At 23.6% G+C, this 15,053-nt stretch overlaps 1 protein-coding gene across 3 annotated transcripts; it reads left to right on the top strand.

Moving 5' to 3' along the window:
- The first annotated feature begins 5,896 nt into the window (after window positions 1-5,896).
- Window positions 5,897-9,783, top strand: LOC145835871 (uncharacterized). Of its 3 annotated transcripts, XM_082943615.1 has the most exons (8): window positions 5,897-6,094; window positions 6,198-6,380; window positions 7,002-7,061; window positions 7,244-7,336; window positions 7,985-8,113; window positions 8,355-8,439; window positions 8,746-8,835; window positions 8,866-9,783. In XM_082943615.1, the coding sequence occupies exons 1-8, from the start codon at window positions 5,951-5,953 to the stop codon at window positions 8,970-8,972; spliced, it is 891 nt and encodes a 296-aa protein (XP_082799741.1). In that variant the 5' UTR covers window positions 5,897-5,950; the 3' UTR covers window positions 8,973-9,783. The 3 variants fall into 3 exon arrangements, with proteins under 3 accessions (XP_082799741.1, XP_082799742.1, XP_082799740.1); XM_082943616.1 differs by having other exon boundaries at window positions 5,897-6,058; window positions 8,746-9,783; XM_082943614.1 differs by having other exon boundaries at window positions 8,746-9,783.
- Window positions 9,784-15,053: the final 5,270 nt, after the last annotated feature.

The following is a 15,053-nucleotide window of genomic DNA, read 5'->3' as shown; positions in this document are numbered from 1 at the left end:
TCTTATCTAAGTTTTAAGTTTAGTTTAGGGGGCCAGTCATTTTCATTCCGCAGGCCGTGCGTTGCCCACCCCTATTCTAAGCAATATAAGCTAATGAGAATGCAATAAAAAAATTACATTTTTTTATTCGAATACATTTTGTAAAATAAAAATTGTACATACTAATTAGTTTTACAATTGTACGAAAACAGAATTTTGTGTAAATTCGAGAAGATAGTATTTAATTCTTGGCCAAGACATACTTTTTAGGTTGAATTTTTTTTTTTCAAAACAAAAGTTTGTTTATATACAAAGTTTAGTTGCTTGTGACCGTTGCGTAAGCGAGAACCATTTGCAAAGCAATAAATTCAATAAAACTTTAGTTTTGATTATACTAAAAAACACATATACAACACTTAAGCTATTTCTCTAGATTTTTGTAAAAAATAAATTTTAAATCTCTGTAGTTAAGATTATTAAAAGTTATTTGTTTTGAAAATAAAAAAAATTCTAATATTTTTAGTTGTTATGTTTTTCAGGAACATTTTTTACTATTTGTTAAAAGTTTACTTTAATTCCTTTTTTTTTAAGAAAGAGATAATATTTTTTTAAACTATGAACTTGTAAAAAGAACCCTAGCGAAATTTTCAAAACGTTTGTTTTGAAAAAAATTTAAATCAGAAATTTGTTTTCTATTTTCACCTGTTACCTTTTTTTAAACCTCGTACATGATTTTGTTTTTCTCGTTTTTCAAATATTTTCGAATAAACCATTTAAATAAAACCTTTTTTTATAAAAAAATTTTTTATTCAACAACAATTATTGCAATTTTAGTTTTAAATTTAAGTTGGAAGGTACAGAGCGTTTAGTGATTATTTACTTTTAGAACAATATATGATAAAACATGTTTAACTCATAATTAAATTCAGTAGCTTATAACATAAGATAAGTAGTTGTGTTTATTTAACTACATAAGTTTTACCAGTAATGAAGTTTAGTGGCCACTGTGATTTGATTTATAATGCTTTTTAGAATGTATTGGAACAAAATTTTTGCACATAAATGTCGTATACGTAAAATGTAGTAGGCTATCAAAATACTGTTTTGTGACTCATTTTCAACTTCAAGAAACTGTTTTAAAACTTAAGAAATTCTAAATAAAGTTTTGTGTCTTTAAAAACTTTTGGTTATTATCAGTCAAAAATCATAATTTATTTATTTTTAGAAAATACGTTTTTTTGAGTTACAAAAGCTTAGAAATTGTTTATTTAAACGGAGTTTTATCACATTATAAATAAATCAACAAGAACAGCTTTTTTCTTTACAAAAATCAGAAAAACGCCTTGACTACACAAGTCTTTAATCTAAGACTTTAACTATTATTGCCGGCAAGCACCATTAAAATAAAGCACAAAAACATTGAACATAAATTTGTTTCATTAAAATTCTCTAGAAGTACATAAATATATAAATTTCATAAAATAACTCTAATTCTTAAGAAAATATTTAAGAGACTGTATCTAAAAAAGTCGTATACATTTGAAAATAAATAAAAAGTACATGTTTAGGTTTTATTATTAGCTACAAGATATTTTTTTTACACTTATTCAAATATTTTCTAAGATACGGCTAACATAAGCTTTTAAACATAGTAATTTTTAAATTTCTCTAAAAAGGTTTAAAACTTTACAAAGTCCAAAAATGGCTTGTAGATACTAATATGACCTACAAACGTTTTTTTTTCAAACAAACTACTTTTTAAGATATGGTCTCTTAAAAGTTTTTTAAGAATTTTAATTTTCGCAATTTGGATTGTCATGTAACCAAAAATATTTCAGCTTGCGCGAGGCGATTTGAAGAATTTTAAATTAAACTAACTTTGAATGTCTTAAAAAACATAAATTAAACGATCATTAAAAATTAAATATTTATTCAAAAACTAAATAGTATAATTTTTCTTTTTCTTATTTTAAAAATAGTGTTTCAAAACTTTTTAAAATAACTTAAGCTAGTAGCTTTACTTAAATCTAACTTTTAAAAATTATAACTGTTTTTTTTTGCACTTTTTTGATATAACCTTAGTATACTATTCATATAATTATAGTTTCCACAAAACTTATATAAAAATGTTTATACTGTAAAGTTTTATGTATTTAATATATTAAAAGGAACGAAAAAAATAAACTAACTAGCTTAAAAAGCTAAGATATTTAAACAAATTTGTTTTACACTTAAGCCGATATTTTCTTCAAAAACAATCTGCAGACTTTTTTTAAGTATTTACAATAACAAAAATAATATAGTTATAGTAGAAGGTGTTTTCAATTTGTTATTTGTTAAACAACTGATAGGCTATTTATTTTAAGCATTTTGATTTTGTACTGATACTGTTTCCTAAATATTCACCCAAAAAATAATTTGAAATGCTGCGTATGAGATCAACATACATACTTCATAACTAAGTAAGCAGCACAACAAAAATATAATTTTAAGTAAATAACTTTTATAAGAATTCAAGTTTAAACAGAGCATAGTGGTACTACGTTTTTTGTACATAATTTTCGCATATAAAAAGAAAACATTTTTTGAAAGTTTTGTAAGATTTATTTGGCAAAAATGTTTTTTTAATAAACTGCAATTATAAAAAAAAGAATTTCCTGTTTTCAAAAAACACAAACTTATGGTCAGTTTAAACATTTTACTAACATTGAGTTACATGTACTAATAATATAAATTAAATAAAAGCTACTAAAACTTATATAACATTAACTCATAAAGAGTTTTTTATATGAAAAAAAAATATGTTTAGCAAATTTTAAAACTTTTTTTTTAACGAAATATTAAATAACAAAAATTTTTCTTCAAAACTAACATACTTACATTAAACACCGAACTCCGCTTGGCTGTGTATGTTTTTTGTAGTTCAGGACCAGTAGCTGGAAAATGTGAAAAGAAACTTTGAATGCATTTTTGAATTTTTTGAAATTTTGTGAAAAAAATAAAATTAAAAACTTTAGCGTATTTAAAACTTTTATCAAGTTAAAAGAAACGTCTAAAACATAAGAAATGCCAGTTGACGCAGGGTATTTTGAAGAGTTTTTGCTCATATCAAATATTAAAATAGGAAACTAAGGGTCAAAAGTTAAAACTTTCAACTGAAATATTATTTTATTTCAAAGTTAAAGACAATTACTTCATAGTTTTGTTTTATAAGTTTAAATAGTTTTTTATAATTTTTTTTATACAAAAAAGCATTTTTTACTTTTTCTTTGCGGTTAACTTCGTATACTGTATTATTCTATGATAGTTTTCACAGAATCTTAAGGTATACAAGTTTATACTTTAAAAATTCTTAAAACAGTACATTTATCCAAAAAAAAAATTAAATCAATAAACGAAATAAAGAATTTAAAGTCTTATACAACTTTTTTTTGACATTATTTATCTTTAAATTCTCTATTTAAAAATTACAGTATAGTGTATGTTTTTAATTTATATTTAAAACTATTAAGCTTTTACTTAAATAACTGTGGAATTAGTCCGAAGATATTTTGTAATTTTTTACTCGAAAAATATTTTGTAATTTTTTACTTGAAAAATCTTTTGCAATTATGACTATTCACTATATTTTTGTACATACTTACATAAGTAGTACTTAAAACAATTGTTTAGTTTCGTAAAATGTTTTTAGTTTCAAATAATTGTTTCAAAACTGAAGATGTTTTTTTTTAATTTTTATTGCCAGTCCAAAAGCAAATCTACTTTTCTATTTGGTAATAAATTACCAAAACGTTTTTTTTAATTACTAAAATTTTAAAAACAAAGTGAGTTTTATCTAATTTGTATTAAACACGTTTTAAGATATTTGATTTAGAATAATTTTCTTCAACACTCAAGTACTAACAAAAAATTCCCATTGCCTGCGTAAGTTTTTTGTAAGTCCAAAAATTTAGTTTGAACCTGTAAGCACATTAAACAGAAAATAAAAAACTTTGAATAAATTTTTAGTTCGTATTAAAATTTGACGTTCATTTAGGGTAACTTTAAAAAGTAACCGCATGGAGTTGCTCCAGCGAAAATTGAGAAATTCCCTAAGTTAAAGTGGTCGACTCGTAGCTGGTAATAGGAAAATAAGTTATTTTTTGAAAACATTTTTAAACTTTTTGAAACTTTGTGACCAAAGAAAAATCAAAGTTTTAGCGCATGTAAAGTTTGAAACAAACTTAAAAAACTTCACCATTAACAAAAGTTGTGCTTAGTTTAAGCTTTGGTTTCTTTTAAAATCGAAAGTAAACTGTACGGAAAAAAAACCTTTAAAAAACTAGTTTTACATACTTTAAAAACAGTTTTAAAGACTATTTCTAAACTTTCTTCTTTAAAGTTATTTTATTTCTTCATTAAGTTTATTTTATATCAAACAAAGAACTATATGTTTTGAATTTTTATGTCTTTAAGTTAAATTCTTGAATTATGATAGTTTTCTGCATACAACAAATGCATAGATAAAAGATATATGTATATACACATTTAATTCAAAAATCTTAAACTTAGTAGACTACTGCTACATAGATATACAAGTGTTTGTTATAAGTGTAGTGGTGTACGACTTGATGACCGAAAGTTATTTTTGCACACACATAAAGAGTTATTTTTTTTTGTTTTTGCTTATAAATTGTTTCTAAAGGTAGTTTTTAATTAAAATGATACATATGTTTAATTGTTTCGTACAAAACTAAATAAGTAGCCAAAAATATGTATATTTAAAACTTTGCTTTTAAGCAAGAAAAAGTTAAGTAATATAAACTTATATGGTTAATATTACTACTTTTTTATATTTTATATTCTAACTTTTTATCAAATCAATTGTTAAAAACTCAGTATAACTAAGTTACACAAAAAATATATTACGTAAGTTTGTAAAACTATTTTCATTATTATTTGTAGTAATGTTTTACAACAAACATTTTCTAGTAATTGCATATATGAAACGTATTATATCTTAAACGCTTTTATTTGCTTTTGTTATAATACTTAAAAAAAATTAAATACTTTTGTTTATTAAAACTTGAAGTAAGCTTAACTATTTAATGGCGTGATATATTTAAGTACACAAAGCATTATAGCTGTTTTTATTTTTTATAGACTAATCTTTATATTTGTGAAAAAAAAAAGATTGATATCAATAAATAATCAGTTTAAGTTTTTAAATTTAATTTGACAAGTGTGTTTAAACTAACTTTATCAATAACTTGATGTTTAACTACCTATTAATACTCTAGATTAGTTGTAAGTTTAATTCAATCTACTGTATTTTTAGTTATATTACTATTAGAAAGTTAATTGAAGTTATAAAGTAAAATTATTAAATTTAAACCAATTTATGCCTTTTAATTTTTTTACAAAACTATTTTTTTCTTATTTTTGTAAACTTCTATCAAAGTCATTTACATTTTCAATTAGTGTTTCCAAATGTTTTTCTAAATTCTCGTAACCAAAATTATTTGCTTCAGGCAAAGTAGAATAACATTAAGTGTTAGTAATGTTCTAATACTATTGTAAAAATTTTAGTATATTTTAAAGTTTTGTAACATATTCATAACAGTTTGAAATTGTAGCGTTTGTTTTTACCTAGAAATAAGCAAACTTTACAAAACAAGCAAAAAGTAATTTAGTTTACGTATTAAACTGCTATTTAGTGAATTTTAACAAATTATTTAGCTTTTATTACATTAGCTATATGAATATATTTTAAGATGCTTATCTCGAGTTTTAATTTACTTTGAAGCAATACTGTGTTATTTTCATAAAAAACAGATAGAAAATTTTTAGTAAACATTTAAACTTTATATTAGCCTTTTAACAAACAAAATTTTAACGCTTATTTTCTATAAAAAAAATTTATATAAAATTTAGTTTTTATCATTTACAAAGCTACTAAAAGTTTAGTAAGTTTTTGAATTAGTAAGTGAAAATGCAAACTCAGCCAAAGCAACCTACTCAAGTAACTTTGCCTGTCGCTCAAATTCAACTGCCTTCAAATCAAAATGAAGATGCAACTAGCTCTGCTGAAGAGAAAAAAGTTAAGTACTTTAAAAAAGTAGTTCGAGGTCTTGGGGTAAGAAAAACCTAACTTTTTATTAAAGTATCTTTTATTGGCTTTGTTTAATACTTTTAACATTTGTTTACAACTTGTGAAATAAAAATAATTAATTGTGCAGATTACAACAATAACACTTTCTGTTCTTGTGTTTTTTATGAGCGTTGCAGAAGTCTCTATTCAAGTTTGTAGAGAAGATTATACTTACCATTACGATTGGAACATTGGCGACGGTTATTATAATTTAACAACTCTATGTTACCCTCATATTTCTTGGGGAGTTGGTATATGGTGCTCTGTTATTGTAAGTTAAATATTTGTAGTTGTTATCTACTTTATTATGAAATTAAATAAACTTCAAAAAATTTTCAGTACTACTATAAATAATTTGTGAAAAAATATTATTTATGTTTTAAAGTCCTTTTTTATGCAATGAAAGATATTTTAAAGACAATACTTTGGGAAGAAAAAAAAACAAGTTTAAAAAATTGTAAAATAAAACTTCTTATGTAGTACACAACAAATTTGACTTAGCTTAGATTTTTTATAAATTTCTTTATACTTATTTATTTTTGATCAACTTAAGCTGCTATACTTTTCTTAAGGTTTTGTCAAACTTTTTCTTATTTAAAAAAGCTAGTAAATAGCTACTTTAGAAAATAAAAATTTAAAACTAAATATTTGTAGCTTGTATTATCTTAATAACTCTTAAAAAACTTAATTCTATAAGAACTAAGTTATTATACTTGTTTATTGTCAATGAAAATTCAAATCGGTAGAAAAACAATTTTTGTTAAATAAATTGTTTTTGCAGTTTTTGTCTAACAAATAAACATTAACCTAAACGGTTTAAATTCAATTAATCTACAAGTATGATTCATTAAAGTTTTTAAAGGTAGAAAAACTAATTTGCTTTTTTATTTAGCCTTTCCTATCTGGAGTTTTTGGAGTTATTGCTGGATCCAAGTCGTCATCACAGAAAAAGGCAAGAAAACAAATTACTTTTATATTAGTTTATAACTTTTATATATTATCTATTCTTTAAATCTATTATAACTAAATTAGCTAAATCAGATAAAATATAAAAAAGGATTCTTATTTTTACAAAAGTAAAGAACTTGAACTGTTTAATTTATGACTAAAAGTAAAATACTATGATTAAAACAGAATGGATTATTGATGGGATTTAGTATTGTAGGAGCTTGCATGTCTTTTGTGTTACTCGTTCTTCAATCAATTTTAACTGCAGTTTACCGTTATGTTAGTTTTAATATTTTTATCCTTTTCTTAAAATTGAAATTTAAGTTAAATATAATAATTTTTTTCTTTTAGAGTTACATCAGGATTTGTTTAAAAATGTCTTGATTTTGTTTAATGTTAACCTACATATTTACATTTAGTTTTCTGTTTAAGTTTGAAAAAGTGAATACAAAATTAACCAAGTCAAACTAATCTACGTTTAATAGGTTAACAAAAGTTACTTTTTTGAAAAATTATAAAAACTTTTATTAGATTTTTGATTTTATAACTTTTTATAATTTTCGTAAAAATTTTTTAATACCTTCTTATAAAAATTTTTGGTAATAAAACCAAAAAAAAATTCTGTTTAATAATCTATGCTTAAAAACTAAACTTAAATGTACCTGTAACAGTTTTTTGTTATAAATATAATTATTAGGTATATATTCTAGTTCATTAACAAAACAAATGTTTGTCCTTTAAGCCTAACAAAGTAGTTCCTAAAATTTCGTTTAATAAACTTCAAGTACATTATAAGTACTTAAGTTTATCTAACTACTTTTTAAACAAATATGTTTAACAATTGCATTTTTAAAAACTTTTCAACCTTTTTTTTTAATTTTGAAGTTTACTGATAAATTTATATCTAATCAGAATTTTCTTTACTAGGAAACTCGACATTATAAGTCTAAGTTTGGACTGCAAGTAGCAATTATGTGCACAACTGGTATCAATATGGTTCTTTTGATAACTTCTTCTGTTTATAGCTGTTGTCTTTGTAAATCCTGCTGTGGACAGGTAAAACATTTTTATTTATTACTAACTATATATGAAACGTTTTATTTTTAAAAATTTGGTGTATGAGTTTATAAGTCGTTTTTCTAGATAATATTTTTGATGATAAGAAATTTATATAATATTGCGTATTCGTTGCTTTATTTACTAACTGCTCATAAAAGTTTTTTTATTGAACAATTTTTTTATACTTGACTTTTTTAAAACTTAGTATTTACAAATTTATGTGAAAAAACAAAAACAGTCAAGAAAACCAGTAGAACATCAAGTTGTATATACATATGCTTCTAATTATCCAATTCAACAAGCTTCTAATCAGCCTTTACCAGGTACATTAATCTTTTATGTTAATAAAATAAACTATAAATTTTCTATATGTTTCTATATTTTTTTTTGAATCATAGCAAAGCTCAAAAATATTATTTTTTGATGTTAGAAAGTTCTGAAAAAAGCTCTAAAGATATTTAGTTTGTGATATAAATAAAAATGATAAATGCTTTTTTTACGCTATTAAACAATGTCAGTTGAACAGCCAAGTTGTGATAAACCAAACAAGTTAATCGCACAAACATACCAAAGTGTTGCATTAAAAATATCTTAACAAAGATCAGTTTTATATGAACTAAACAATTTAGGTACTTTGAACTATCCTCAACCAAATCAAACAGTGATGACAAATCTCCAACCAAATCAAACAGTGATGACAAATCTCCAACCAAATCAAACAGTGATGACAAATCTCCAACCAAATCAAATAGTGATGACAAATGTTCAACCAAGTCAACAAGTTTATACAAACCAATCATTCCAAAGTGTTCAGCCTCCACAGTATAACCAAGTTGGTACGAAGACACCAATGTAAAGAAAGAAATGTTTCATTGTTCGAATGTATGTAAATCATTACAAACTGTTCAATATATCATTTTAGCTGCTTTTTTTTACTTGAATTTACAATAAGAGACAACTTACAACTTGAAAAATTTATAAAAGATTGCTGAAAAGTAATAAATCTATTATTTTTAAGCTAAACTTAAAATTATACTAGTTATTTTAATTGTCATCAATTGTTTGTTGAGTAATTTTTTTAACATGTACAAAAATTGTTATTTGGATTTATAATTTTACATGTTCATAAAAATATAGTTTTGATTTTTTACAATGGTGCATATCTATTTGATTTTTATCTTAAAAACTTAAAGTGACAAAATTTATATCACTAAAATTTAATTTTTGAAACATTTAATAGCTACTTTGTTAAACTTGAATAATGTTGGTAAAACTAGATTGTGTTTTAAATATATGTGTACTTACTATATGTTTTGGTTTTAAGAAAACAAATAGAGAGATCTCAACTGCTGGAGGAGAAGTAATATATTTATATTTCTATTTGAATAAGATTTATTTAAGCACTGAAGAGGTCTTTGACCGAAACTTAGTTTGTAAAATAAATTTTTGAAAGAATAAATATATGTGTACTTACTTTAAATTGCTCTGATAGCAAATATATATATAAGACTTTTTGTTAGCAAGTTTTTATTTTTATCGTTTACCAACTTTAAACAACTAATACATTTTAAACATCAGCTTTATAATCGAAATAGCTTTATTTTATGTTTTATGATTGTAAAATTGATTATAACTAAAAAGTGTACTCTGAAGTTTATCAATAAAAACAAAACAAAATGACAAAGTTCATTGTTATTTTTTTAATTAGTTGTTACAATATTGAATATTAATAATTTAATGTTATCGAAACTAGGTACCAGTTAATGAAACACCGTGTTTTAATTCTTATTACCGTTATTGATTCAACATTAAGTGAGTTTTAATTTGGCTAAAAAAGTATTTTTGGTAATGAATACATATATTTTGTCTTTTGCTTTTCTTGTTTAGTGTCATAGTCTTGTTTGATTTATCAACTTCGATATTTTCTAAGTTCCAAAGTCAGCAGCCGAAATCAGTATTTTAGGTTTATTATCCAGAACGGACCGGACTTTTTAGATCCTGATTTTGATTTGGCTGGATCTCAATTTAAAAAAAAATCTGGATCTTTGTAAAGAAAAATGATCTTGATCCAGATCAGGTAGATCGCTAACAAAAAACTTTAACTAAAACAGTTAATTTTATCATTTACTGAACAAAACTTAAGTGTTGTGTTTGTTAAAAATTTATAGTGTCTTACTTTTAGTTTTGAAAACACTTTAAGGTTTTTAAAAGCCAAAATTAAAATTTGATAGCAATCTAAAAAAGATTAAGTTTTACACAAAACTTTATAGACATAAAGCACCTAATAGAATGACTTCACATTTATGATAAAATATCTATATGAATATTTAAAAATGTTTACATAGATTTGAAAAGGTTAAAAGTTTAAAAAAAATTAAAGTAAACTAAAACTATTAAATATTTATATTGGCTAAACCGCTAACAACTCTAAATTTAGCAGAAATTTTTTATTAAGTGTTTGATTAAGGTTTTTGTTGTATTGACTAGTTTTTTAAAATCTCAACAACTAGTTTAAAAAAATTACTGCGGTTGTTGGTTTTATTTTAACCATTTAAAAATTAAATGTTACCATTATTTTCATATATTTTTTTAACAACTTATTATTCTTAAAACTATAGTTTTAGGACGGACTTTACCTGCAAGCCGTATGTTGCCAACCTTTATTCTATATTAGAGTTTATTGCATTGAATATTATAAACCAGAATATGTTTTTCTAACTTCAGCTAATTATTACTAAGAGCACAATCATAGTTTAGGAACGAGCAACGTACGGCCCGCCTAGCAGAAACGTTTTATATGTTACATAGTTTTCATTTTGAAGCAAACTTGTGCAAAGCACCTAACATTTAGTTTTCATTAAGCTAAGTGCTTTTCAAATTAGCTCTAAGTTTTAATTTTTTTTTATTTTGTAGTACTTCACAAACGGTTATTCTAATACAATTTTGCGTTGAAGGTTGTTAATTGTATATCTCCAGCCAGCTTTTTTTGAAAATAAAATCTGTTAATCAATGTTTTTTCCTACAAATCAACAAACTAGGAAGTATAGTTTACCTTTTAAGTTTTGAAAACGTTGAATTTACTCAATTTTAGCCCTGTAAATTTAGAGTTTTTGAAACGTTAAAATTGAACTAGACATTTTAGCTCTATTTAAATCATTTTAAATCTAAAAAAGATTGAAGAAACTTTATCCAAATCTTAGTATCTTCAACCGGCCGGATCTTAGTTTAAAAGAAAGATACCAATTCGGCCGTACCCAAAATTTATAGATCCAATTGATCACGAAATAATTGATAACTGTATATTTACATGATAATAAACCAAATAATTGTATCTTAATGACATGTTCTTTTTGAATAAGAATCTTTGTTTTAAAAGTATTGACGAGCTTTGAGCGAATTTTTGTTTGCATAGTAAACTTTTGAAATATTAAACAGTTTATATGCTCTACTTTATAAAGTATAAATCTCTAATCGTGTTTTTAAAATAACCGAACGTATATATTTATTAAACTGAATATAACCGAAGTATTTATATGTTCAAAACTTGTCCATTTTAAAAGACTGTTTAACTTAATTTAAGTTCTGTACGTACACCTACCATTTCAACATTTTTTTATTAGTTTTCTTCTTTTTGGAATCGGCAATTTAGAAAAACAAAGTTGTTTTACAAAAGGTATTATCAATTCAAAATGTTTTATAGCTTTTAGTTTTGCTGTTCTATGAATTGTGTGCTACTTTTAGTTTTAAGCTGTTCTATTGCAATTGGAAGCTAGAGAACTTTGACAAAAATTTTACAAGTTATACAAGAAATAGAACAATACTCGTGTTTTCACTTTTTAAAATTCTTAAATTATTTAAACTTAAATTTATAACTCTTTAGCTTGGTAAAATTTATTAAGTATTGCTTCAGCACTTTTTTTTTGTGAATTATTTATCAAATATCCGAGGTAAAATAGCTTAAAGTTTATTACGGCTCTTATACAACTTGTGTATCAGTCAAGTCAAAAATAGAAAACAATGCTGAACATCGGATTTATATAAATTATGTTTAAAAAATATGTCTTAGCAGTTGAAAAGTTTCATATTTATCAACTATCTTTGTGTTTTTAAATGATAACTATTAAAATATTTTTTTATTTTAAATGTTTTATTAAAAAAATCAGTTTTAAAATCAAATAAGTTTTTTTTATTTGCCTTAGTCTAAGCTAAGTGATAAATCACACCAAGATTATATGAACTACAATATTTTTTAATCAAAAAAACTAAGCCTTATAAAACCTATAATTCACTGGGACGTTAAAAGATCTAACAGAAGCTTACGGAAGAAAATATTGCTGCTGCAAAAAATTAAACCCCGTTTTTTAAATGCTTAAAATTTCTTATTCTATGTTTACTCTAACATTTAGCTCAACAAAAAATAGTTTTATGCTTTTAAACAACTTATCAAATAAATTAAAACAACATCAATAACTAAAAATTAGAAATTAAAAAAGTATAATAATGAAAATTTTGTTTAATATGAATTTTATACTGACGTAAAGCATCTTTGTTTAAACGGTCTTGTTAATAAAAAAATTAAATTATTACAATCAATTTTGAAAATTTAGGAAACTGATTAAAAGCTGTTATTAGAAGGTTAAGTAAATGATAATCATATTTTTTTGAATAACATTAGAAAAATAATTCTAAAATTAGAATAAAATAGGGGTAGAGCTTTAGACTGTTATTTTTTTCACCATAAAGAAAAGTATCGAGCAGTTCAGTTGTCAATTGTATTAGTTGAAAAATTTAATATTGTTTATTGATCGACAAAAAAAAGAGCGCTCAAGATATTTGGTCCTAAAACCTAATGCACGAAAAACATTTCGGTTATCGAGTCGTACACCACTTTGATACATTTTAACATCATGTCAAGGACAACAATAACTTAAAACAAATTAATTTCCTTTTTTTAACTATTTGTATATACTACATCTTCAAAGTCTATTTTTTTTTTGATAGAAAGTATTTTATCATTTCATTTTATACAAATTATTTCTTAAAAATTGACTTTTTAAACTTGAAAAAAAAAATTCTAATTATTGGTCCATAAATAACCATAAGCAACGTGAAAAAGTAAATTTTTAAACTCGATTTTGCACTTAAAACATTTTTCTAAAATATTGTTTATTTGATATAGTTAAATTAAACCAAGTTTTATGCAAGTAGAACTTAATAATTTTTTTAATCAATAAAGAGTTTTAAAAATAAGTAAAACAGTTAAGCAAACATTTTAAATTTTACCCACCTACATTCACACTAGTAAAGTAAACTGAAATACACAATAAAACAACAAATCAAAATAAAAAGAAACAACTCACGTTAATGGACAGAAAAACTGATTCAAATTTTACTGTTGCTAATGAATAAACGAATCACATTCACCACATCCAACAATCACGTCACAATGAATGGTTGAGATGGCCTCATTTGTATTGTGACGTGATTGTTGGATGTGGTGAAAGTGTTTCATTCATTAATTAACAACAGTAAAATTTGAATCAGGTTTTCTTTTAATTAACGTGAGTTGTTTGTTTTAGTATGATTTGCTGTTTTATTGTGTATTTCAGTTTACTTTACTTATTTTAGACTTAATAACTACACATATTATATAGTTTTATAAAAGTCGGATTGAATATTAAGTATTTTACCAATTATTAACTATTGTTTGTAGAAAATTTTTTATTTTGATGAAAACATATATACACCTACTTTATTCTATGCTTCTATTCTTTCATTACAGTAATCGTTTTTTACAAAACCCAGTTGATTCGTTAACACACAGAAACATATGTTGGTACAATAAAGGAAGATTACTGTTCAATTTGTTTTTATTTATATTCCAATAAAATTACTTCACTAGGATCTTTTGTTAGCAAACGATTAAACCTATATTTTTGAACAGTTATATGTATATACGTTTTTTAAATTCTACCTGTAGATACAATATTGCATACATTAGTTTTTATCCTTTGTTTTTATATTCTTAAGTTAAATGTGTTTACTTGAATGCATTGTATGTTGTTGAATGCATGTTTTTAAATGAAAGAATTAGCATTGCTTAATCGCCACAGTGTGGTATCTTGTATTATATTTCCTTATAAACAACTTAAATTGTTAGGATCCGACAGAAACCTAATTTTAAACGAGATCCGAATTCTAACCGTTTTCATTTAATAAATCGCTAGTATTAAAGCGTAATTTTTAATTAACTTTTCTTTTTTTTGTAATAATAATAAATAAATAAGTAATAAATGCAGGAGTTTCATTTTAAACAAATTCTTTAAGTAAATGTATGGTAAATAGACAATGTAGTACTAGTGGATATATGATTTTATTTTGTTAAGGTGCATTCAGTTAAAAAAAGAAAAAAAGGCTTATTTTCTCTCTAGAATCTCTCATTTCATTTTCTTACTCTAAAATGTAGTGACGTAATAAATAAATATAAACAATGTTTGATACAGTATTTCTTACATGAACATAATGAAAATAATAGAAAACTAACTTTCAATTATCAGTATTTCGTCTAGATCGACGCAATTCTTCAGAGCCACTTGAAGTGGTTTATATAAAAAAAAGTATAAGTAAAGTAAAAAATGATGCTATGAAAATTGTACACATGCTTGCCTTTGTTTTAAAGTTGTAGCACCATAATTTTTTAGTTTTGTAAGTTAGCTTTACAATATCATTTTTTTAAGTTTTTATTATCCATTGTGATTTTTTTTTGTTGTAAAACTTGAGCTTTTTTTTAATACTCATAATAAAACTTTTTGAAGTTTTTATAAGTTTTGTTAAAAACATATTAACAAACTTTTATTTTTTATTTTACAAAACTAGTTTTTTGTTATTTTGAAAATCTCAAAATCAGTTTGTCATAAATTTTTATGCTGATTATTCA

This window comes from Thalia democratica, chromosome 5 (genome assembly GCF_965202585.1).
Source record: "Thalia democratica chromosome 5, ktThaDemo2.hap1.1, whole genome shotgun sequence".
In the NCBI taxonomy this organism is placed as follows: Eukaryota; Metazoa; Chordata; class Thaliacea; order Salpida; family Salpidae; genus Thalia; species Thalia democratica.
This window is presented reverse-complemented; position numbering and strand designations above follow the sequence as displayed.

Bases quoted from the DNA above. Each gene is read 5' to 3' on its own strand.
- LOC145835871 (XM_082943614.1), top strand. From the start codon at position 5,951: ATGCAAACTCAGCCAAAGCAACCTACTCAAGTAACTTTGCCTGTCGCT. The intron at 6,095-6,197 runs GTAAGAAAAACC...TTAATTGTGCAG, and splicing joins AAGTAGTTCGAGGTCTTGGG to ATTACAACAATAACACTTTC. The intron at 8,440-8,745 runs GTACATTAATCT...TAAACAATTTAG, and splicing joins TTCTAATCAGCCTTTACCAG to GTACTTTGAACTATCCTCAA.